At 39.9% G+C, this 26256-nt stretch overlaps 1 protein-coding gene across 10 annotated transcripts in view; it reads left to right on the top strand.

Annotated features, from left to right (window-relative positions):
* The window catches only part of osbp2b (oxysterol binding protein 2b), a 142475-nt gene that overhangs the window by 21438 nt on the left and 94781 nt on the right, over positions 1-26256 (top strand). For 5 of the 10 annotated variants that reach the window (XR_002458776.2, XR_012405999.1, XR_012405998.1 and 2 more), the window contains exons 2-3: positions 14154-14362; positions 15864-15905. Coding sequence is in view for 4 of the 10 variants with exons in the window: in XM_021476216.2 (XP_021331891.1) it covers positions 14154-14362; positions 15864-15905 (251 nt within the window). In the remaining 6 variants the exon portion in view is untranslated. Of the gene's footprint in view, positions 1-13821; positions 13944-14153; positions 14363-15863; positions 15906-25357; positions 25562-26256 lie in introns of those variants that run through there. The other 5 variants (XR_012406001.1, NM_001122748.1, XM_068221228.1 and 2 more) reach the window with 4 other exon arrangements.

Genomic DNA, 26256 nt, shown 5'->3' with positions numbered 1-26256 from the left:
CGCGGCGTACACCTCGAAAGCAGGCAGCCCCTCCTGCCCAGGGCGCCGTTAAGTCCGGTAAACGGACCGCGAAGCGTCCCTGAGACAGGCCATCCGGAGAAGAGGAAACTTGCTCTTTCCCCGCTGGAGGGCGGGCCCCGATAACAACGGTACTTTTCAGTGCCACCAAAACATCAGTAAAAGAGCACTTTTTCTCTTCCCCGGATGTGACTGCACGAGTTCTGCCAGTCCGGGACGCACTGCCTTCCGGCTCGCAGACTCTACGTGCTTCGCCAGTGGCTCACGAGCGCTGGGGGGACGGTCTCCCTTCCCTCAGCCCTCCAGCCCCCTCTCCGGAGTCAGGGTGCGGAGCCAGAGCGAATCGCTCTCCTCCAGCTCTTCCGCGGGACCCTCGTGCTTCCCGGATCAGCACACCCACTCCGCGCTGCCCCACCGCTGGTACGTCAGCGATTGTAGCGATGACTCCATTAGCGGGGGCTCTGCCTGCCTGGTTAGCGCGGGCCAGCCCCTCACGGTGGCTCATACGCACAATCAGACTCGGTTACGCGATTCAGTTCGCGAAACGGCCCCCCAAGTTTACGGGCGTGTATTTCTCCAGGGTCAACCCCCTGTCCGCCCCTGTCTTGCGAGAGGAGATTGCTGCCCTCCTGGCGAAGGGTGCAATCGAGCCGGTTCCTCCAGCCGAGATGGAGAGTGGGTTTTACAGCCCATACTTCATCGTACCCAAAAAGAGCGGTGGGTCACGGCCAATCCTAGATCTGCGCGTTTTGAACCGCTGTCTGCACAGGCTGCCGTTCAGAATGCTCACGCAGAGGCGCATTCTCCAATGCGTTCGTCCTCAGGATTGGTTTGCAGCCATAGACCTGAAGGACGCGTATTTCCATGTCTCCATTCTTCCACGCCACCGCCAATTTCTGCGGTTTGCGTTCGAGGGTCGAGCGTGGCAGTACAAGGTCCTCCCCTTCGGGCTCTCTCTGTCTCCGCGGGTCTTCACCAAACTCGCGGAGGGTGCCCTAGCGCCCCTTCGGCTCGCGGGCATTCGCATACTCAATTATCTCGACGACTGGCTGATTTTAGCCCACTCGCGGGAGCAATTGATTATGCACAGGGACAAGGTGCTTCGGCATCTCCGCCTACTGGGGCTTCAGGTCAACCGAGAAAAGTGCAAACTCGCCCCCGTGCAGAGGATTTCTTTTCTCGGGATGGAGCTGGACTCGATCACCATGGTAGCGCACCTCGCCTGTTGCTGAACTGTCTGAGGGAGCTCGACAGCAAACTAGTGGTCCCACTGAAGTTCTTGCAGAGGCTCCTGGAGCATATGGCATCCGCAGCCGCCGTCACGCCGCTCGGATTGCTCCATATGAGACCACTTCAGCAATGGCTTCACGATCGGGTCCCCAGACGCGCATGGCACGCGGGCACACACCGGGTCTCGGTTACTGCGCTGTGTCGCCGCGCCCTCAGCCCTTGGAACGACCCCTCGTTCCTACAGGCCGGTGTGCCTCTAGGACAGGCGTCCAGCCATGTTGTTGTTTCAACAGACGCTTCCAACACGGGTTGGGGGGCCGTGTGTCGCGGGCATGCGGCTGCGGGCCTCTGGAAGGGTGCCCAGCTGCATTGGCATATCAATCGCCTAGAGCTGTAGGCAGTGTTCCTCGCTCTCCACCGCTTTTTACCGGTGCTGGAGCGGCAACACGTGCTGGTCAGGACGGACAGTATGGCGGCGGCGGCGTATATCAACCGCATGGGGGGTATGCGCTCTCGCCGCATGTCTCAGCTCGCCCGCCGTCTGCTCCTCTGGAGTCACCCGCGGCTGAAATCGCTGCGCGCCATTCACGTCCCAGGCACGCTCAATCGTGCAGCCGATGCGCTCTCACGACAGCTGTTACGCCCTGGAGAATGGAGACTCCACCCCGAGTCTGTTCAGCTGATATGGGCACGATTCGGGGAGGCCCAGATCGATCTGTTTGCTTCCCCCGAGAACGCTCACTGCCAGTTGTTTTTTTCCCTGACCGAGGGCTCTCTCAGCACGGATGCACTGGCCCACAGCTGGCCTCGGGGCATGCGCAAGTATGCGTTTCCCCCAGTGAGCCTGCTCGCGCAGTTTCTGTGCAAGGTCAGGGAGGACGAGGAACAGGTTCTGCTAGTTGCGCCCCTTTGGCCTAACCGGACCTGGATATCAGAGCTCTCACTCCTCGCGACGGCCCTCCCCTGGCGGATCCCTTTGAGAGAGGACCTACTCTCTCAGGGACAGGGCACCATCTGGCACCCTCGCCCCGATCTTTGGAACCTCCACGTGTGGTCCCTAGACGCGAGGAAGACTTAGGTAACCTACCGACTGCGGTGGTTAATACCATCACTCAGGCTAGAGCCCCCTCCACGAGGCGCGCCTACGCCCTGAAGTGGAGTCTATTCACTGAATGGTGCGTCTCTCGCAGAGAAGACTCCCGAAATTGGCAGATTAGTGTTGTGCTCTCTTTCCTTCAAGAGAAGTTGGACAGCAGGCTGTCGCCCTCCACTCTCAAGGTTTACGTGGCCGCCATCTCCGCTTATCGTAGCGCGGTAGCTGGCGGCACCGTGGGAAAGCATAACCTGGTCATCCAGTTCCTTAGGGGTGCTAGGCGAATTAATCCATCTCGCCCCCCTCTCATGCCCTCTTGGGATCTCGCCCTCGTTCTCACGAGTCTGTGATTTGATCCCTTTGAGCCACTCGAATCAGTATCTCTAAGATTCTGTCCCTGAAGACAGCTCTGCTGGTTGCGTTGGCCTCCATCAAGAGGGTCGGGGACCTGGAGGCATTTTCGGTCAGTGACTCGTGCCTGGAATTCGGGCCGGATTACTCTCACGTCATCCTGAGACCCCGCCCCGGTTATGTGCCCAAGGTTCCTACCACCCCCTTTAGAGATCAGGTAGTGAACTTGCAAGCGCTGCCCCCGGAGGAGGCAGACCCAGCCCTTTCTTTACTTTGTCCAGTTCGCGCTCTGCGCATTTTTGTGGACCGTACTCAGAATTTTAGATCATCTGAGCAGCTCTTTGTCTGTTATGGCGGTCGGCAGCAGGGAAGTGCCGTATCGAAACAAAGATTATCCCACTGGATTGTGGATGCCATTTCACTCGCTTATTCGAGTCGAGGTCAGCCGTGTCCCCCGGGAGTACGTGCACACTCCACTCGGAGCGTTGCATCCTCTTGGGCGCGTGCACGCGGCGCCTCTCTAACAGACATCTGTAGAGCTGCGGGCTGGGCGACACCCAACACATTTGCAAGGTTTTACAATCTGCGAGTGGAGCCGGTTTCCTCAAGGGTATTAGGTAACCCTTTGGTGATTGAGGAGACAACTCGGTAGGGTGTTGAAACACGCTTGCTGCGCCATTCTCCCTAACACGGTACGTGCGCCTTTTTTATCTGTCAGTAAAGTTCCCCGTCAGGTGAGCCCTGCAGATTCCTCCGTGGCCCCCAGCACTGACTCAGCGGAGGAGTCACTTGCTGGCCCACTACGTTGTAGGTCTGCCCGCTGGTCAGCCCGCGTTTTGGGTATAGGTGCCTGCTATGCGTGATCCCCACTAGGTGATCCCATATGCTTATTCCGCCACGGTTAAGTCCCCCCCCTGGGCGGACCCGTGTCTTCCCTCTCCGCTAACCACTCTTTTGCTATGCGTACTCCCCCTTTTTAGGGCTAGTCCATATGTAAATTCTGCCATCTATCCCCCCCTTGGGTAACGGATGGCCTCCGCAGCGTCCTCCCTATCGGGATTGCACGCTTCCCAACGTACTGTCGTATTTCCTAGAATTATCTAGATGCTCACGACTTCCCAAAAAATATATCTAAATCCGTAAAACTTCTGTTGAAGTAGGATAAATTAGGGCCAGGGACACGTTGGAGGACCGCGCCCCCCATGATGTGGGTGCGTCACGCTTGCTTGACTATCTCCTCATCGGGGGTGTTGGTAAGGTGCAGTCATTATGGCGCTTTCAATACTTCTCCCATTCATGGCACTGAAGTTCCCCAACCGAAGGGGAACGTTCGAGGTTACAGAAGTAACCCTTCGTTCCCCGAGGAGGGGAACGGAAGTGCCATATTCCGTCGCCATAATGACTGTCCCTTAGCTGTTTGAAAGTCTCTTCAGCTTAAAAGGATGGCGTCTGCTGGCTTCAGGTGTGCTTATATGCTGAGATAATTGCAGATGTCGCACACCTGCGCAAGCTTACGCTGCCAATTAATTTCATTCATTGGCCCGTTCAATACTCTCCAGACAAGCGGCTTCTGATCCGAATCCTCCCATTCATGGCACTTCCGTTCCCCTCCTCGGGGAACGAAGGGTTACTTCTGTAACCTCGAACGTTTTTTCTCTTGCATGAGAATAGCGTTTTTGAACACTTGAACATAGAGCAACATTTATTGATTCAGTCAATTGTTTGACATTGGGAGAGTTGATCATCAAGAATACAAAATGGGGAAACAAACAAACAAAAAAACAAAAGATCATTCAAAAAAAAAGTGCTCATGGGTGGATTAAATAACATGTCGGTTATCTTTGGGTAAGGGATTCATCAGAAAAAAATAGCAAAAATCTACATGGCTTCTCCGGAATAGCCATGTCAATAAAGGATTTTAAATATTTTTTCTACATTTTTCAAGTGCCTTGGACTGATTTTTGCTGTTAAAACAAAAAACATCATCATCAGAAATAGAATTAATGTGACATTAATAATATGGTCAACTGAAAAGGAAAACACTACTGCTTATGAAGGGACCATCGTTTGATTTGACCTTGCAATCTGCGAGTGGGAGAAAATAAAACAAGCAAAAATAAATGCATTAAAATATAGACAAATTTTTTGTCAAAAATTGTAATCATTTATTGTTAACTTGTATCTTACCCATACATTTTTAAATTATTTGAGCATGCAGGGAATGCTATTGGCCCTTTTCCCCCTGAAAAGTGACTGTCAAGATCAAAAATTAGACCCAGGACCCAAGATTCATTTTCAAAGATTCAATGTTCTTTCAGTAAAGGAACAACACAGACGAAGCACAAGAGGTTCCATTATGGTTACTCAAAGGACAGACCTTTGAGGCCAGGTTTTATTCAGGCATACAAACAGATGATGAAGCATTGTTCTTAATCATTGCTCTAAACTATTTGTTTTGTAGAGTCATGTACCCAATTCTTTGTCAGCACAATATTCCTGCAACTGGCACACTCCAACCATTACAAAACTACAGTTGAGCATGTGATTATATCCAAAAGCACATTAATTTATAACAATATTTTGAGGTTCCTTTAAAAGTATACATACAAAAAAATAAAATTAATAAAATTAAATGATCTAACAGTGACATACTTAATAATGTCAGCTCACACATTGTTAAAGAAAAAAAAATTCACAACCCCAAATAGAAGTATGTAAAAAAAAAATATCTGAGACTGTCTTTTATTAATATCACAATATTTGTTCATTTCTTCTTCTTCTTTTAAAACCTCTTTCTTTTTGGATGAATTCTTATAACTGTTATCTGCTATTTCTGCTGTTGCATCATTCTCCCATACTCTTTTCTGAGTCTTCAGTCTGCCTCTTTCCATTCTCTGGCTTTCTCTCTCTCACTCTCTCTCTCTCTGCAGGTTTAATGGTATATCTCTGCCTCTCTTCCTTTGCTCTGCATGGTAGTTTCTTTCTCTGGCTTCATGTTCTCAGTTCTGACCCACTTACTGCCATTTGCGTCCAGTCTGTCCCCTGCAGGGTGGGTGAAGCTAATTTAAGATCTCTGCTTTTCCCCCTCCATACTTCCTCCTCCTCCTCACAACTTCCCTCCCGTTCTCCTGTCTGCTTGTGTTCTGGTGGGTTTAAGTATAAGATCTTTGCTCTGGAGGGGTAGGTTTGCCATGTTAGAATGAATATGGTAATTGATGTTTGGTCTGTGAGCTGAAAGTGTATTTCTCCCTCCCCCTACTGACTTGGTCACCTGAGTTTGATTCAGCCAATTACTTGGTTTGCTTGAGAATCAGACCATTAGAAGGTTTGATTTTTCATGACACATGATTGGGGGACTATAGTGTCCTGTGAATGTAAACAAAAGTGTTTTTTTTCCAATCCCCACATTTACTCAGATTCATTCATTCATTCATTCATTCATTCATTCATTCATTCATTCATTCATTCATTCATTCATTCATTCATTCATTCATTCATTCATTTATCCATCCATTCATCCATTCATTTATCCATTTTCCTTCAGCTTAGTCCCTTTATTCATCAGGGGTTGCCACAGCGAAATAAACTGCCAACTTATCCAGCATATGTCCCATTACTGGGAAATATCCATACATTTGCATTCTCACACATATACCATGCCCAATTTAGCCTATTCAATTCACTTATTTTGCATATTTTGGACTGTCGGGGAAACCGGTTCAGAGCACCTGGAACATGCGAACATGGGGAGAACATGCAACCCCCACACAGAAATGCCAACTGACCCAGCAGGGGCTCAAACCAATGACCCTCTTGCTGTGAGGTGACAGTGCCAACCACTGAGCCACCGTGCTAAGTTGCTAAGTTTCATCACTTTCAAAGTAGACTTAATTTTAAAAAAAAATTCTAAATATTACTAAGTGCACAGGCCCCAGCATATATACATTTTAACATGTTTTATTAAAAACAAAGACAGAAAGACTATTTATTTAATCATAGAGTTATTTATTTTATTTTTTGGAAAACTCAGGGAAACCTCTCTTTTGAAACTGGTTAGTAACACTTTTCCAACGGCTAAATGTACTCATATTTGTCTCTGGCAAAGAGCTAATTTTAGACTCCGCACAGACTGAATAAGAACATTTGCAACTGTTGTTTCTAAATGATTTTTGAACTTAGCCTTCAGGTTTATTGCGGGATTTGAAGAACCTGAAGCATCCCGCTTTCGGTTTAAGTCTACCTCAAACTTATTTAAAAAAAAAAATGCTCCATGATGGACATGGAGTTCCATGATTTTATAGTTTACAAAGTTTAACAAATAAACAGTAAGTAATTTAATGCCCTGCTACATATGTTATTCGTAATTTCATATACACATGACCACAATTTGTTATATCATAATAAAGATAATGTTTTTACATAAACACTATAAATGAGGAGCACTTCTCTCAGATCTCAATGTAGACACAGTGCCTATGTTGTCTTAACTGATGCTCAACACACACAAATCTGTTAAAAATTTTTTTTAAAAGTACTCCAGAGTGTTTTGAACTTTTAAGCCCTGTTCAAATTACACAATTCTTTTTAGATTCTGGAAAGATTTGCAAATGACAAATGGGCATCGGGACGCAAGATTCAATATATATATATTTTTTGTCGTGTGGCATATTTTTACCCACAACATGTCAGGATTTGGGGGCATCAAGGTGGTGCAGTGAATATCATGACCGCCTCAAAGCAAGAAAGTCGCTGGTTTGAGCCCTGGCTGGGTCAGTTGGCATGTCTGTGTGGAGTTTGCATGTTCTCCCCATGTTCATGTTTAGTTCGGGTGTTAATTAACAAATTAACAAAGGGACTTAGCCGAAAAGAAAATGCATGAATGAATGTCAGGATTTTATCAAGACAAAATCTCATAATCATAATCTTGACTGTCATAACTGACATAATAAAAACAGTGTAATCTGAAGGGATTTAATATGCCTATATTATTCTCTGCACCATTATACCAACAGCAGCAACCTGAACCCTAGATCAATACCAAATGACCTGAACATCACACCAAGACTCATCAGACCAGGCAAACTTTTTCAATCTTCTTTTGTTCAGTTTTTGCGAGCCCGTGAAGTTTTTTGTTTTTATCTGACAGGCTGCAATAATAACAGAATGAAGAATGCTGCTCACTGGATATTTCTCTTTTTTTACACTATTCTCTCTTAACCCAAGAGATGGTTGTGTAGAAACTCCAGCACATCAGCAGTTTGTGATATGCTCATACAAGCCTGTCTGGCACCCACAACCATGCCATTTTTAGTTACGCCTGTTACAATATCTTTTTTTTTTTTTTGGTAGTATGATATATTGCACCAAAATATATTCCAATAAACAATATTATTGTCATTTTAAGATTTAATGCCACTCATAAAATGGCAGAATGACAATATAATATCATCACCAGTTACCTTTGAAAGTAATGAATTGCAATGTTGAGTTACTCCCCCAAAACTAGTTGAGTTACTTAGTTACTTTTTATGGTAAGTAATACTTTTGTGTTACTTTTTATTACCTGGCTGAAGCTTGATCTCTTTCAAAACTTATTTTTTCTTTCTTTTTTTTAATAGAGGAGTTCTGCAATTAACAACACACGTTATAACCTGCACCTACATTTACCTTCAAAAATATATAAAATAATATTTTAGGATAATGTTATCTGAGAAATCCTTACCCCAGAGCTGTATATGCCATATGAACAGATTACTGAAAGTTTAAAGCGATATGTTTGCTACTTTTATACTATTTGTCTTAAGTAAAATCACTGTTCATTGAGGCAATCCCCTTTTTCCTTTTCTTTGGTGTGTTCAAAATAATGAACACATCATCTCATTTACTGCGTGATTCATTGTGACTACTTTCATTTTAATTCAGCAATTTTTTTAAAGCTACTGTAATTCATTAAACTAAAAAGTAACTCATGTGACATTTTTAAAAAAGTAACTCAAATGTTATGACTTATTTTTTTAAGTGATGCGTTACTTTACTCATTATTTGTACACTGCAAAAAATGCTTTAACTTAGATTTTTTGTCTCCTTTCTAGTCCAAATATCTAAAAATTCTTATAGCAAGAAGCATTTTCTAGGCAAGCAAAACATATTGTCTTGTTTTCAGAAATAATATGCCAAAATTAAGTTTTTCCCTTAAAACAAGAAAAATAATCTTGTTTTTCCTTTTGACATAAGATTATTTTGCTTATCCCATTGACAGATTATTTTGCTTGTTTTTGTTTAAGGAAAAAATCCCTTAATTTTGGCATATTATTTCTGAAAACAAGACAATATGTTTTGCTTGCCTAGAAAATGTTTCTTGATATAAGACTTAGATATTTGGACAAGAAAGAAAACAAAAAAATCTTAAGAAAAGCAGTGTAGAACTGTAATATTATTACGTAACTCATGTTACTTTATGTTACTCACGCATTACCCCAAACACTGATCATCACAATGCATGTACACTTAAAGAACACATATATTATTCTTAAGAATATTTCATTTAATTACAGTCGTTTAATTATAATTAATAATTTAGGCATTTGATTCCGTATTTAAAAACGCTTACTCTAAATAAATAATGATAAATGTTAACAAAAAAGTTGGTAAAAGGTAAAAAGTAGCAGAGGCATGCGCTATCTAATGTCGGATCTGTTTTCAGTTGTCAGACACCCACATGAAATTATACTACAGTGATTTATAGTAAGAACTATGGTGTTTTTTTAACCATACTGACACTGACACCTCCAGTAGAGATAGAGAGGTTGCACAATCAGCTAAAATGTTACTAGATTTGATTTTTATGTATGGGGAATAAAGGATGTCATGTTTATGTGTTGTCCTGCCATCTGATTGGCTAATTAGATATTTGTATTAGCTATGATGAGTTCAAAACATTTTTCCTAATAAAGTAGCCGATAATTTCCAACAACACAAAATCTCTTGGTTTGCCCGAAATCACACACACTTCTTTATATTATTGAAAAAACAGTAGGCCAGAACTATGAGTTACTATTTCTGGTGAGATTCTGTTGTGAACATCCAATAGAGACTGTACTATCACATGAAGCCATGAAAGAAAATTTATGAATGGGAGTGAAGGAACTCAAATTTACAAGGGTAGGTTATGTGATGATGTAGTATGTCTCAGATGCATTCATTCTACTTACATTCATACTGTATAGAGCATGCTTTTGTAATGGTTGTGAAATAAGTTTAAATTCAAACTACATACAAGAGTCGTATGCAAATTCAGACACAGCTTCTGAACAAGTAGTGCTTAAAGTTTCTTTGAGGGTCAGAGCTTTAACATTCCACTAGAGATGTGCAACAGATACTGGGTAACCAGAGCAATAACACACACAAACACACAGAGAGAGAGAGTGAGAGGTTTCTGCTTTTCTTTGACTCTTCTTCTTTTTATTGTCTCATTCCCTTACTGTCACTCTTATGCTCAACTTTTGTGGATTTCTCTTTCTGTGGGTTAGCAAAGCTACAGTGGGGTGACAGAGTTTGAATCAGTGTTTCATAAGCAGCTGAGTGGGGAATCTCTGTCTTTCTCAGGCTGTGTTTTGTGAGGCTGTAGGCTTTTGTTAGGCTTGGTTAAATTAGAGCTCCTCCGAGTGACAGACTCACAAGAGACTCCAGGATTCTTTCAGGGTTGAGATATTTCACACAGATATTACAAAAGACCAGCCACCTTCACCCAGACTGTCTGTCTGTCTGTCTGTCTGTCCCTGGGATTCGATTATGTCAAGGACAGACAGATAGACAGTACACTTGAGTTTATTCTAGTGTTCTTCTATTTTTTCCGTTGTTTAAAAACTCTATTCTACTGTTCTTTACTTTGTGGTTACTCAGTGGTTAGCGCTGTCACCTCACAGCAAAAAGGTCTCTAGTTTGAGTACGGGCTGGGCCAGTTGGCATTTCTGTGTGAAGTTTGCATGTTCTCCCTGTCCTCGCGTGGGTTTCCTCCGGGTGCTCCGGGTTCCCCCACAGTCAAATGACATGCGGTACAGGTGATTTGGGAAAGCTAAATTGGTCGTAGTCTATGAGTGTGTGTGAATGTGAGAGTGTATGGGTGATTCCCAGTACTGGGTTACAGTTGGAAGGGCAAAATAAAAGTTTGTTTTGACATAATTTGTTTGTGCATTTTGTAAATGTATTATAAATGTACAAATACACACATGCATGAATATATTTGAGAAAATGTTTGTTTTGTTTAGATATTATTAGATATGTATATACTATATATATATATATATATATATATATATATATATATATATATATATATATATATATATATATATATATATATATATACATACAGTATATATATATATATATATATATATATATATATACATATATATATATATATATATATATATATATATATATATATATATATATATATATATATATATATATATATATATATATATATATATATATATATATATATATATACACATTTAAGTATCAATTGTAACAAAATGTAATGAAGAGTTGAAGTCATAATTGTTAACCCCCCTTTACATTTTTCTTCTTTTTTAAATATTTCCGGAATGAAGTTTAACAGAGCAAGGACATTTTCACAGTATGTCTGATCATATTTTTTCTTATTTGGTTTATTTTGGCATGAATAAAAGCAGTTTTTAAATTTTCAAAATTATTAGCCCCTTTGAGCTATACATTTTTTCAATAGTTTACAGAACAAACCATTGTCATACAATAAGTTGCCTCATTACCCTAACCTGCCTAGTTAACCTAATTAACCTAGTTAAGCCTTTAAATGTCACTTTAAGCTGTATAAAAGTGTCTTGAAAAATATCTAGTCAAATATTATTTACTGTCATCATGGCAAAGATAAAATAAATCAGCTTTTAGAAATGAGTTATGAAACTTAGAAATGTGCTGAAAAAAATCTCTACATTAAACATAAATTGGGGAAAAAATAAACAGGGGGGTTAATAATTCAGGTGGGCTAATAATTGTGACTTCAACTGTACATGTAAAAATAATTTGTTTTGAATTTGTATAGTTTTGTTTCTATCACTTATACCGGATATGTATAAAATACACAGATGTATATTATGTCTAAACAAACTTTTATTTTGGATGTGATTAATTGTGATTACTCTGTCCAGCACTCCTTTTACTAAATTTTAAAACATGTAATATAGATAAGCTCATATTTATCAAGAAAGATGACAAGCAATGTTTGCCATTTCAAATCCACCGACTCTTATTTGTCAACTATACCATTTTACACAAGTATTTAATAAAATGTTTAAAGAAAGAAGGAAATTATTATTGTAATCAGAATGCCTATTTATGTTGATATTCTTAAAGTGGAAATCTGTTTGCTAATTGGTCTTCTAATGATCATATAGAGCAGGGGTGGCCAACTCTGTTCCTGGAGAGCCACCTTCCTGCAGATTTCAGTTGCAACCCATATGAAACACACCTGCCTTTAATTATCACGTGGTGTTCAGATCCTAATTAATTGGTTCAGGTGTGTTTGATATGGGTAGCAACTGAAATCTGCAGGAAGGTGGCTCTCCAGGAACACGGTTGGCCACCCTTGATATAGAGACACTTATGAAGCCTTTCTGAGTTCAGTGGTGTAAAGTAACAAATTACAAATACTCAAATTACTGTAACTGAATAGTTTTTCTCAGAAATTGTAATTTACTAAGTAGTTTAAAAAAAATTGTATTGTTCCTTTTCCCTTCCCTTACTTGGGTTATTTTACGCCACTGCTTTCCTTAAAGTAAGTAAATTAATAACATGCTTGCAAATGCCACAGAATTATGAAGGTTTATAAGCTAAAAAAAATGTTATGGTTCAACTTCAAGAGACATCAATAATAAGCAAATGAACCTCAACAATGGTGACAATTAACAAAATGAACAAACATGACAAACAGGATACTAAAAGTGACAAAATCAACAACGTCAACATAAACAGCAAAATCAAAAGCAAATAATGAAAACTGCATCTATAGAATCAATTCATACTGCAATGCATGCTGGGATTGTTGTACTTTGCCACACTCAGCAAGTGTAAGGTGTGGGCCAGATCTAGGGCAGAATAAAGGCAAATTGTGGCCCAGAATAGGGTCAGTTCTGGTTCATTTGGTTGAATTCTGACTAATACGTGGTTTTGCTTTGGCTTATTTGTGGCCCAGATCTGAAAAACAGGAGCGGACTGCCCTAGAGCCATCATTCAATTCAGTATGTGGTCTAGAAGTAAGTGTCTGGTGTGGGCCGGATCTGGGCCAGAATAAAAGCAATCTGTGGCCCAGAATAGGGTCGGTTCTGGTTCATGTGGTTGAATTCTGACTGATATGTGATTTTGCTATGGCTTAACTGTGGCCCAGATCTGGCAAACAGGAGTGGACTGCCCAAGTGCCATCATTCCATGTTGTATGTGGGCCGGATGTTAGTGTCTGGTGTGGGCCGGATTTGAGCCACATGAATTTTGCTAGCTGGGTGTACATCATTTGACAAAATAACATTGTCCTTAGAAGCTGGCTAGACATTGAATTTTGGTCACCTGACATCAAAACCTAAATCTAACCTAATATTAATGTCTTATGATGTTGTGTGCCTTCTGACCAATAATTAAATGCTCTACAGAATGTTATGTTTACACATATCCACAAATAACATATAAATGCATCAGCTTTTGACAGAGCAATACTCACTACTCATTACTCTTACTTTTGAATGGGCTACTTTTTACTCATACTTTGAGTAATATTTACAACAAATACCTTTACTTGCACTACATTTTTAGGTTAGTAATGGCTCTTTTACCTAGGTATGATTTTTCAGTACTCTTTTCACCACTGGTGGTATTGTAGACAAGAATGCATAAAGAAATAAACTCTTTTTCTTGCTTAAGGTGTGCTGTGTTTCCATTAGGATAGGCCTCAGTAGTTTGCTTTGCTGTTGTCTGGTCTCTGTCAGGGTTTAGATCACACTGTTCTCTCTCTCTGACTGACACTGGCTGGATTGTTTGAGTGTTGTTGTTTGGTCAGCTGACACACAATAGCCATGTCAAACTCCATTCTCTGTCCACTCAGTTTGCAGCTTTTGTAGTAATGTAACGCTCGCAGGTGCTCACGGTTTCTGTCTCTTACACATGACAGATCAATGTTGATTTACCTCATTCATTCACAAGCTAACCTACATTTAAGGTATTTTGACATCTTTTGTAAAACTGGAAATTATTGTTAATGAAATATATCATTTTAACCACTTTCTCTTTTTTTCTCCTTCTTATTATTTGATTTTTGTTTTCTTTCCCATGTTGTCATTATTTCATCATGTATTAACACCTCCTTCTCATTTCCTGTGTGCCCCTCATGTTTTGTTTTTGTTTCTTTTTTTTCTGTTGATCATGGCAGGACGCAGGCAGAGATGGCCCATACGTGTCGCGGCACTATCAACCTTGCCACAGCGCACATCGACACCGAAGATGCCTGCAATATTGTTCTGAGCAGTGGAGGGCGCACTTACCATCTGAAAGCCAGCACAGAGGTGGAAAGGCAGAGATGGGTCACAGCGCTGGAGCTGGCCAAGGCAAAAGCCATCCGCATGATGAATGATCAGTCCGGTAAGACCAGTTTTGAGATTTGTATTTTCTGATAAAATGTATTATTTCAATTAAGCAAAAGTTACTTTGGAAGTTTAAAGTCGGTGAGAAATCAAAATGTACATTGTTAATTTTGCTACCACACATTGTTATTCTTTATGTCAGGGGTGTCAAACTCTGGTTTTAAGAAGGCCGCAGCCCTGCATAGTTTAGTTCCAACCCTGCTTCAACTGTGCGATGACTTAATTAGTTTGATCAGGTGTGTTTAGTTAGAGTTAAGTTAAACTGTGCAGAGCTGCAGCGGAGTTTGACACAAGTTAATCCACAATTGTTTTAGTAATCTTCAATCAAAGTCAAAAAATTTTCGTCCATGTTTGGAGTTGCGGTGCTTATTTGTTGATGTTAGTTTGACGGCTTCAGCCACAACATTCTTAACCACACCCCGCTTACCTTTAGTTTGCTATGAGGGAATGATGCAGAAAGAAAGCCTACGCAATATTCCATTTCAGTTGTAAATGCATCAGCATACTGAAATACACTGACCGCCCACTTTATTAGGTACACCTGTCCAACTGCTTGTTAACGCAAATTTCTAACCACATCACATGGCAGCAACTTTATGCATATAGGCATGTAGACATGGTCAAGACGATCTGCTGCAGTTCAAATATTATTATATTTTTAATAATTATTTTATATTATTTATATATTATATATTATTTTTATATTTATAATACTATTATTATAGTATTTCAGAAACTGCTGATCAACTGGGATTTTCACGCACAATCATCTCTAGGGTTTACAGAAAAGGATCTGAAAAAGAGAAAATATCCAGTGAGCGGCAGTTCTGTGGGTGCAAATGTCTTGCTGATGCCAGAGGTCAGAGGAGTATGACCAGACTGGTTTGAGCTGATAGCAAGGCAACAGTACCCAAATAACCACTCGTTACAACTGAGGTATGCAGAAGCTCAGATCTTTGAATGCACAACACATCCAACCTTGAGGCGGATGAGCTGCAGTAGCAGAAGACCACAATGAATGCTGCTCTTATCACCTAAAAACAGGAAACTGCAGCTACAATTTGCAAAGGCTCACCATAATTGGATAATAGAAGATTGGAAAAATACGGCCTGGTCTGATGAGTCTCGATTTCTGCTGCGACATTCAGATGGTAGGGTCAGAATTTGGCATCAACAACATGAAAGCATGTAAGCAAGTAAGGTGTACCTAATAAAGTGGCCGATGAGTGTAATAGTCAGCAACTTACAGTTCATGGGGATTTTAAATTGAATATTGTGATTGTAATAAATCATCTATAGTTTAATCACACCTGTCATAGTCTCTACTGTTTATTTGATTGAACATTCTTGGAATAAATAAGTATGTCATAACTCATAATAAAATGTGCTTTTCAAAGCACCTCATGACACTCAGGCATTTTTACAATGTGGCATATTTTCATGTGGTTGAAAATGTTTGCAGCATAATGGTTTTAAATGGGAAATGTTTGTGCTTTTAGACAATGGCCACACAGCCTCGCTAACACACTGTTATCAGTCTGGTAAGGTGACTGGGATTCTTACAGAGGATTTGCATCATGTTTGGAGGGTTGGTGTGTAATTCAGAGTAAATACAAGGTGTTTGCAAGAAAATGTAGGGCTCAACAACGAGGACATTCTCTTTTTTTTTGGAGAATAATGACTTTATGAATAATTAATAAATAAATAAATACATATTTTAAGTTTTGTTTACAGTTTTTATGTCATAATGTCTATTACAAACTCAGTCAAAAACATATCATCAGAAATTTTAATTAATTCAATATAAAAATATATTATTAAAAAATATTTACTCAAAAAGAGCTGGTACTTAAACATCTATAATGTATCTCTGACAGTTATGAATTCATGGATGCTCTCACAAAATGTATCATGTATTACTGACAACGTACTATGAAATTTTAAAGAGTTTGTATGCAAGTCTTAGTGAGAATCCAACACAGGCCTCATGAGACAATAGACAGCTCTGTCAGCTGGTATCAAAGCATCATGCTGTTGTTCAGGCAATCCTCTATTGTTGAGCCCTGGAATGATTGCATTTGGACTGCACTGGGTCAGAGATGTTGTTTTGCAGGGTTTGTTTTTTGTTTGCTCTCTCTGATGTGGGTCACTGCTTGGCTTCAGACAACTCAAATATTTCTATCCCTTGAACATGAACGGGTGGTATTAACCTTTGGCCTTTAATCAAAACATAAATCTGTTTAAAAGTATCATTAATTGAATGCTTTACCAGGCTAGATGGTGCCTTTGGTTTTGAGGACTGCATGGAGCATGATTTTATGGCTTATGTTTATATAACAGCACTATTCAGAATTTTGGATTCCATTGTTGGCTTCCGATCTTGTTTACATGCACTGCACGATTCCAGCTACATTTACTCTTGAGGTATGGATATAAACAGTTTGATGACAGCATTCGTTAATCAAAAACCTCAAGTGCAAATCTAAATATTAAGATACGAATGAAATTATTCTGAGAATCTTATTTAGAATCAGATCACACATTATTACAGTCGGTGCAAATGTAGCAGTATATTCTATTCACTCTCTTTTAATTTTGATAGAGAAGTTTGACGTGGGTAAGTCACAAGGTCATGACGAATATAGTACGTCCGAGTTCCATTCATACAGCTCAAATTCATACTGTATAGAACTTACTTTTCTAACAGTTGAGTAGTAAAATTAAATTCAAATGCAGTACTTACTGAGTATTATGCAATTTTGGATATAGCCCATCTCTTCACCCCTTCACCTGGGTACACTCTAAAAATCGTTTAAATCTTAAGACATTTTCAAAAGATTATAGACTATAAACATAATGACAAAACACTTCTAGACTTCACAGTTTTGCTCTTAAATAAGTGGTGTTCTGTGATGTGACAAAGACCGCACACCTATGGATTTTAATTTGAAGACAGAAAATCTCGCATAACCTCAAAATTTAAGAATAAACATGCTGTCAGGTAAAATTTATTCCTACTGTTGCCACAAATCAACAAGCTGATCCTCTATCTCTGCTGTCCAAATCCAGTTCACTTGTTGCTGCATCATGACAGTTGTTATGCTTCCATCTTTTTGTCAGCTTGCGTTCTGATTGGATATTGTTTTGTTTTATGTGATATACACATACACATTTGTTCTTCCCCTCACACATCATGATTGGATGTGTTCTGATCGCAATCCATTCAACATGTTGAATAATTATGATTTGTGATTGTAATGTTCCGACTTATTTATGAGCAGATCAAGTCAATCTTAGCACACCGCACATACCAGGAAAATCTCATAATAATCTTTCAAGAGTTCGCACTTAGATATTAATAACATTAGCATGTTAGATATGCTGTCCCAGGACAGAACCCTGAGCTTGGAGATAATTGAGCCCAGGGCTCCTGCCTGGTCGATGAGCCTATAAGGGGGTACAAGATCAGGTAGTTTTCGAGAACTCCCCCTTTTAAAGGAGGAAGAGGGGGAGATGGGGTGGATGGGAGGATTCTTCAAAAAAAAAAAAAAAGTAAAAGGAGTTATACTAGATGGGCTATTTATAGTGAGTTTGTATTTATCCGATTGGCTTCTAATGATTACTGATGGGAGACAAGCTGCGATCAATTATATCACATGCTCCTCTAGAAATTAGTTTGTGAAACTTCACTTAGAATCAACAAGATAATCAGGACATTACCTAGGACAGTCCGAAGGGGAGAAATTAGATCAAAATCAGCCTGATTATTACACCAAGACAATCAGCCAAACTTTCCCCCATCAGGATGCTTTAGGCAGAATTATTTAAATTCAGGATATTGTGACATGGAAGGATATATTTGAGGAACAGCTCCTATTGACAAAGAACAACTTCCTTTGCAGTGGACTTTATCTTTTTTAACCTTGCAGGTCTTTACAAATCTCAATCCACAACATTACACAAATAAAAGTGTAATCAAATGTGTATAAAGGTATTAAAAGACCAATTCAAAAAGTCGAGCTCCAAATGTTATCTTAAAGGCTGTCAAAATCACTCTGTGTGTTTGCCCGTTGGTTCTTTGGCAGTACTTGGGGTCAGTTTAGGTCAACACGTTTGCCATGTTACAGAGCCGTCCTATATTTGAGACCTGTGACACACACAGCTGTCATTTCTCTGTGAGCTCCTGAAGCAGATGGCTTCTAATTTTGGGTAGAACTTGTGCTTTATGTAATCAATGCTGCAGATGCAAAGATCTCAATGCAAATATTATCCTGTTTTTATAATCATAAAGGTTTTATTAACTTTTCTTGCAGTTATTTTTTCAGTTATTCTTGGTGTTTATAACCCTTTTTGACATTAAAAACTATTGTCAGTCCGTATTGAAGACACACAGTGCATAATTACAGATGATAAAAGTGGACCATTATTTTTGTGGCGGATCTCAATGCATATGCATAGCAGGTTTGCTTATTTTTTCTTTAGTTTTGTTGTTTAAAGTGGTAATAAATGTTATATGATATATATATATATATATATATATATATATATATATATATATATATATATATATATATAAAATTAATTCATTATTTATTGATTATTTATTTATTTTTACCAGTTGACATTGAGTTGTACAATAATTTTCATCTTCTAAGGGACATAAAGTGGTGGTGGTGGGGGTGATCTGCTGCTTTTAATGTGTTCTCCACAGGGGGGCAGGAGTGCTCATTTTGGCACGTGATTTGAGTTCTCATGAGAACCTCGCCAGCACTCACATGACAACAGAGCTCTTTTTTATTTCTGTCTTTAATCTCTCTTGTATGTCAGACTGTCGTCCATGTGAAACACTGGCAGTGCTCCAGCCTCCTCTCTTCATTCCATTCCAGACGCTGCCCACTCTTTCCTCTCACACACAAACAAACTCAGGCCTCCTATTTTTGTGGAGCTGCTCTAGCATTCTGTGTATTCTGTGAACGGTATTTGTATGAATGATTTATTTGTCAGCATATTGACATGACAGACAGATTGGTAATGATGTAGTTCACACTGGTTTGATCAGTGTGTGTGTGTGTGTGTGTGTGTGTGTGTGTGTGTGTGTGTGTGTGTGTGTGTGTACCTGGTATTCCCTACATTTTAATGACCAAATGTCCCCTAAAGTGCAGTATAGCAGTATTTTTTATTATTTGGGGAAATTTTAAATCCTAATGAGGAACACAGTTTATAAATCGGAGATACTATTTTGAAAATCATGTGCTCTATTTTTATGATCTAGCTGCAAAGTCTAAAGCGCATGTCACTTCACTAGTGTAAAAAACAGCTATACAGACCTGCAGCGCGAGGATAAAGAATGAGCCTCCTCTATTCGGCCTCTTTTCTTTCTCTTTACTTTACTTTAACTCTTTACTCCTTTAGATTCATGGATAAGGAAATGGTGTTGTACGCACTCCACTGAAGACATCCATTAGCCTACATTTTATTTCTAAATTCAGTTCTAATTTCCAGCAAACAAATAAATGAACAATAAATGAACAAAAATAAAAGTGTGGTCAAAAAACGGAGTTATATCCAAATGCATGTCCCGTTCTTATGTCACATGAAAAAAATCTAAACTAGTTTTTATTAAAACAAATATAAATATGCATATAATAAATACTACTACTAATAATAACATTACAAAAAAGCAAATTGTCATGCATGAACTGGAAAAGGCATGGAGGCATGAAGAAAGCATGCAGGCAGTGGTTTTTATATTTTGTAAATCCTTCATTTTTTAATTATGTAAAAACATTTGTGTATTGCCGTACATCCTGTGTGTATTAAGCAATGTGTAAGCGTTTGAACCTGCATAGGCGCATAACTAACGTGATCTGTGCTGGACTTTATGCCAGCTTTATGCCAATGCTGAACTTCAGCGAAGACTCGTCTGTCCCTGGAGCATCACAGGAATCAGTCTTATGCTCTCCACTCCTCCATGACCGCCACAGTAGCTGCTCAGGATACGGCCTGGTCCAGGATTATGGAAACCTTGGGATCATCTCGTCGCTGGTCTTGAATTGAATCAGTGGCGCTGCATAATAAAGAATAAATAATTAGCGTAGTTGCTGTTCATAGTGTATATTAACGACATGCAAAAATCTGCATGGGGCACATACATGTATCATACTGCTAAGTGGTGCCCTGAGTGTATGCTGTGAGAGTGTGTCTGAGCCTCGGACATTATCAGGAAGGCTATTCCAGAGCCATAAATGAGAAGGCTCGACCCCCTTTACTCAACTTTGCTATTCTAGGTACTACCAAAAGCCCTGAGTTTGGAGATCTTAAATAGCGGGTTGGATTATAGTGAGACAGGAGTTTGGTTAGATAAACAGGAGCTAGATTATTTAAAGCTTTATAGGTAAGAAGCAATATTTTAAAATCACTACGAAACTTAATAGGCAGCCAGTGTAAGGAGGATAAAATTGGGGTGATATGATCATATTTTCTAGACCTGGTAAGAACTAATAAATGTTAATAAAGTAAATAAAGGATGCTGGGCAGCCAGCAAACAGAGGATTACAGTAATCCAGCCTAGAAGTCATAAAACCTTGGACTAACTTTTCTGCATCCGAAATGGATAGCATACTTCAAAACTTAGCAATATTTCTCAGGAAAAAGAAGACAGTTTTTGTGACATGGGAGACATGATTTTCAAAAGTTAAATTGCTGTCTTTTAGTTGGTAAATGGCACACTTTATTTCAGTCCTTCAAAATAGCCAAATGCCAACGATGCACCATGACAGTAAGCGGCACAAATGGATTTGCTTTTTAAACAATGTGGTGCAAAACGTAAAAATTAGGGTTGCACTGGTCTGAAAATAGCAACAAATCACGCCAAACACACCTTGCGCTTTTTTTTGCGCCGGGTGTATGAAAGCGCCACATTTATCTTAATATGATATTAGTATTCATAAATGAATATAGGGAACAAAGATAAAATACGAAGGGAAAAAATACTATAATAACACATCTCACAGCCACAGATATGTTTGACTCAAATGTGGATAGGGTTCTATAGAGTGGGTTAAGTGGAAAATCTTCATCAGCCTGAGCTGTGCAGGAAGATGGTGATGTCAGAATGTGATCTCCTGAAGAGTGTAAAGGGAGAGACGAAGAAGTGGGTCAGGCTCAAGTCATTGATCTCAAGCTTTCACATTAACATTGCGAGCTCTAAAAGCCCTGCTCATAACAGTGTCTATTTTTACATCAGTATTTTTATCAGCATCTCTACCTGTCTGCCAGTGTCTGTGTGCATGTAACTGCAGACCCAGCTCTTTCTGCGTCACTCTCACAGCGGCTGATCCCTGGGCTCCAGTGTCTGGTTTGTAAGGAAGGTGGGAGTGGGTGTCATGGTGATAGTATTTTGCAATGAGAGCCTGAATATACTTAAATACTGATCACCAAGGTCATGAGGTTTGATCTCTATAAATCACATATGATCAATATATAGTTTAAATCTAAGAAAACAAGCGTCTGCTGGATTAATAAAGTACCACCTCGAAATTTGTTCATCACCTTCTTCATGCTGGAAATATGTGATGTGATCAGTGAACCAGCAGGTGGCAGACCACCCCTGACCACACTCCTGACAGCAGAACTAGAAGACCAGGGATGGGCAGTTCTGGTTCTGGAGGGCCACTGTCCTGCGCAGTTTAAGCACACTTAAAAACCTTCTCGAACTAGAAGTGTGCCCTTCTCTATTATACATTATATTATACTCTATTATAAATTATATCTATAATATTATATATTATATGTATGTTTAAATAGTGTTTGTTTGTTTTTTAGTTAGCATGCATCCCATACTGATCACAGAGCTCCGCTGCCTTGCTATTGATATGAATGATGCCTTTAGACTGTGTGACTGCTTAAAAAGTTCCAAATCCAAATTCTGTCATCTTTTACCTTTGTCTGAGTTTCTATGTTGAACAAAAAAGAAGACATTTCAAGGAAGTCCAGACTTGCCCTTTCCTTAATACAGTAACTACCTTTGAATTAAAAATTGAAGTGGATCAAGAACATCTTTTAGAATTTGGAGGAAAGATGATGATCCACTTCAAATATTGACTACAAGAATTATATGCTTTAATGTGCTTTGGTCAGTCAGAAAGTGCTTAGCAACCAGTCAAAACCCCACAAATAACTGCTATGAATCATCTAGAACACCTTAGCAGCTGCGTATAGACATGCTTTAAACCAGCACCTTAAAAAACTCTGTGGAACATACAAGCCAGAGGCATTCATTCATTCATTTTCCTATTTATAAGAGGTCCCCACAGTAAAATGAACTACTGACTATTCCAGCATATGTCTTATGCAGCGAATGCCCTTTCAGCCGCAATTCAGTAGTGGGAAACACCCATACACTCTCCTATTTACACACACACTATTCACAATGGCCAATTCATGCAAGGAAACATGATTGCATAAATACACAACATTTATATGGATGATATGGAATATTTCCACTGCGTGGTATGGTATGGTATGGTTCGGTATGCTTTTACAGCCGTTTCCACTGTCAAATGGCCCGTTTTCACTGAGTGGTACACACGGTTCGGTACTCGTTTATGGCTGTTTCCACTGTCAAGTGGTACAGGTCACCTTTATCAGGCTTGTGTTTCACTGCCAAAAGGGTACCAATGTTGGGCGTGATGTCTGACAGAAAGTTTCAGTCAACATAATTTTACCTTGAGGAAATGTCAAAGTAAAGCTGTACGGGTCGTTCACACTTCATATAAGAAGCACTTCTCACGAAAACCGATGCTTTATACACATAAATACTTGCATATAAATGTTCATTACTAATCTTTCTATGAACAGGATTTGATTATAACTGCAAATCAATGATAAAAATAGCCTACTGTAACGTCTGCATTTATATGAAATAAAAAATAAATAATAACATATATGAGCAAATACAGACGCTTACAGTCTCTGATATGTTCTAACTACACACAGCATACATTTAGTCCTTTCTTGGGTTAAAAAACAACATGCAACATATAGCCCATAGTAACTTCTACTTTGGCGCGGGCCCTTGATAATGTCTCTGGGGCCCGCCTAATTGTATGGGACCTTAGAATTGTCCTAATTTTTCCCCCCCTAGCGGCGCCCTGTCTTTAATCTTCAACAGCACATGTAACCTCTTGTTAAAATTATTTCTGTCATTTCGAGTTTATAATAGTCCAAAAGGTAATGATAATAGTTAAACATGGCAGTTTGTTCATGTTTTAAGTTCACTTTGTCCATATCTAAAAAGGTCTGATGTCAGAAGCACTTCAATAATTATGCACGTTATTGTCATCCGCTCAAGAAGTTCGTTATTTCAAATATAGACAAGCGGTTCCTTGCTAGGTAGCCAAAAAGTGGGATGGTACGGTTCGCTTTTTGGTACCTTTTGATAGTAGAAGCTGCCATAAAAGCGTACTAAACCATACCATACCACTTAGTGGAAACGAGCCACAGTACCTAGCACAGCTAAAGAGTACCAAAAGGCGGAGCAAGACGCACAGCTGAATGCTATTGGTTTAGAGGGATACGTCACTCACTCATGCACAAGCTAGGAGAATGAAAATAAAAGAAGCGCCATTTTTAAAAACACAGCCGAGACATTACACTGAAATAATATATACTTATAATAAAGAGTCATGGTTGACTGGATCTTAAACAAACCTTCGTCATCTTGATGAACAGCCACAAAGCCAAGAAAAAGAGCAAAATCTACGCTGTGCCCCGTAGTTGCTTACAAAACAGTCTAAGAGCAAGTGGTTTCACTTTCTCGAGGTCCGATCTTTTCAGAAACGAACAAACGCCAGAGTGAAGCGCGAAAAAAACAGGATCAAATGATTCTTTCAGCAAGCTAAAACATGATCAAACTGCCATGTTTAACTATTATCATCACCTTTTGTACTATTATGAACTCGAATGACAGCGTTACTTTCTAACAAGAGGTTACATGTGCTCTTATAAGGGCTAAATGTATGCTGTGTGTAGTTTTTCTGTAATTGGTAATGTGATTGTGACTGTGAGGGGCTGTATGTGTTCATATATGTTGCATTTAATTTCTTTAAATAATAACACAGACGTTCCAGTAGGCTATTTCGCATCATTGATCTCCCGTTATAAACAAATCATGTTCATGGAAAGGTTAGTAATAACCATTAATACACAAGTATTTGTGTGTATAAAGCATCTGTGTTGTGAGAAGTGCTTCTCATACGATATATAAAATGACCCATACAGCTTTACAGTGATAGTTTCTCGAGCGAGATTGACGTCGACTGAAACTTTCTGCCATACACCATTGTTACCATTGGTACCTTTTCAGGCAGTGGAAATACAAACCTGATAAAGGTGACCCGTACTGTACCGTACCACTTAGTGGAAATGGACTATAATGGAGCAAACTAACTAAATTTAGTTCATTTCAGTTCACCTTTGTTTTTAGTCAGCGTCTGTTTTCATTCTTTCTAGTGCTCTCCTCCTGTTTCCACTAACGGCCATTTACCAGCATGACATTGGGCTTGTTTAAAGTCTAATGAAGGAATGTGGACACGTGTGTGCTGTTTCAGCTTTCCTTCTGTCACGCTCAGAAAAAGTGTAGCCGAATGATCAGTTCTGGTATGTCCACTCATTACCCAGCATTCCTCAGCGGCCACATCACAGAGCAAGAAAAGCAGCGGCTCACTTCCCTGTCATCATTTCACACCACCGCAGCACGTCCGACACACGAACAACACTTTCTCATTTAGCCCTTCATATTTCACTGGCGCTCGCTCATTATCGCTCTCCATTCCTCTGTCCATGGTGCTGAAGCCTGCTCTTTGAGCAAAGTGTCAGCGATTAATTGGCGACGGTTCCCCTGGTATTCTCTCTCTCTATTTCCCACCTATCTGACTGGCTGCTCTCTCTCCCCCTCCCAGTTGCTCTACCTCTCCTCTTTCTCAGTAAGCTCATTCATTTTCTCTGAGTATAGACCAGAGCAGACAACCGACACAAGTGACCTCTTCTTTTTTTATGAGGTTGAGCTCATAGACGAGCACTCGTTCTCTCTCTCTTTCTATCTCATTCTGTGGCTCGACTCTGGCTGGGTTCTTAACTGAGGAGTGAATCCCTTTCCCAGCAGAGAGGAGGAGGAGGAGGAGGATTCCTCTTGTGTGTAAGTAATAGCAAAGCTAATTGGAGCTCAGGTTTGTTTCTTGTTTTGTTTTTGGCAAGGTTGATTCTTATATCTACTGTGTAATGGATATATTTGTGATTATAGCCCTTTAAAATGAGATTCCTAAAGAATTTTCTGCTGTTGTTCAGTAGACTTTGATTGTTTTTGTGTCATTGCCTGCAAGTTTTATTATTTTTTTGTACACAGGGAAGTTTTTCTTGTGTGCGTGTTGTTTGCAAATGGCGGGTGGGTGTGTGTTGTGTGTCTCACCGCTGTGCCATGTCTCTGTGTGTGTGTTTTATAATCTCACACACTCCAGCCTGACCTGATTTACTACACATTGACAGATGGTATCTCTCGCTCTCTCTCTCCTTTCCTCATACCTCCATCCATCTTTCCTCCTGCTTTCCATTGCTCCTTCCTTTTATAATGTCTGTCCGTTGGGCATTACAGTGTGATTTGCATTCAGTTTGTGTGTTTGTGTGTGTGTGTGTGTGTGTCTATGAGAGAGAGAATGAAACATGCATATGCATCCTAATCTCCATTTTTTATGTATGAATTGATCTGCATTGTGGTTGTTTATTAGTTTTTAGGATTTGCTTGGTTTATGCCTCTGTGTATTGTGTGTGTGTGTATGTGTGTGTGTGTGTGTGTGTGTGTGTGTGTGTGTGTGTGTGTGTGTGTGTGTGTGTGTG

Source organism: Danio rerio, chromosome 5 (genome assembly GCF_049306965.1).
Source record: "Danio rerio strain Tuebingen ecotype United States chromosome 5, GRCz12tu, whole genome shotgun sequence".
NCBI lineage: Eukaryota > Metazoa > Chordata > Actinopteri > Cypriniformes > Danionidae > Danio > Danio rerio.
Note: the sequence above shows the minus strand (reverse complement) of the source record. Positions and strands in the feature narration are given on the sequence as shown.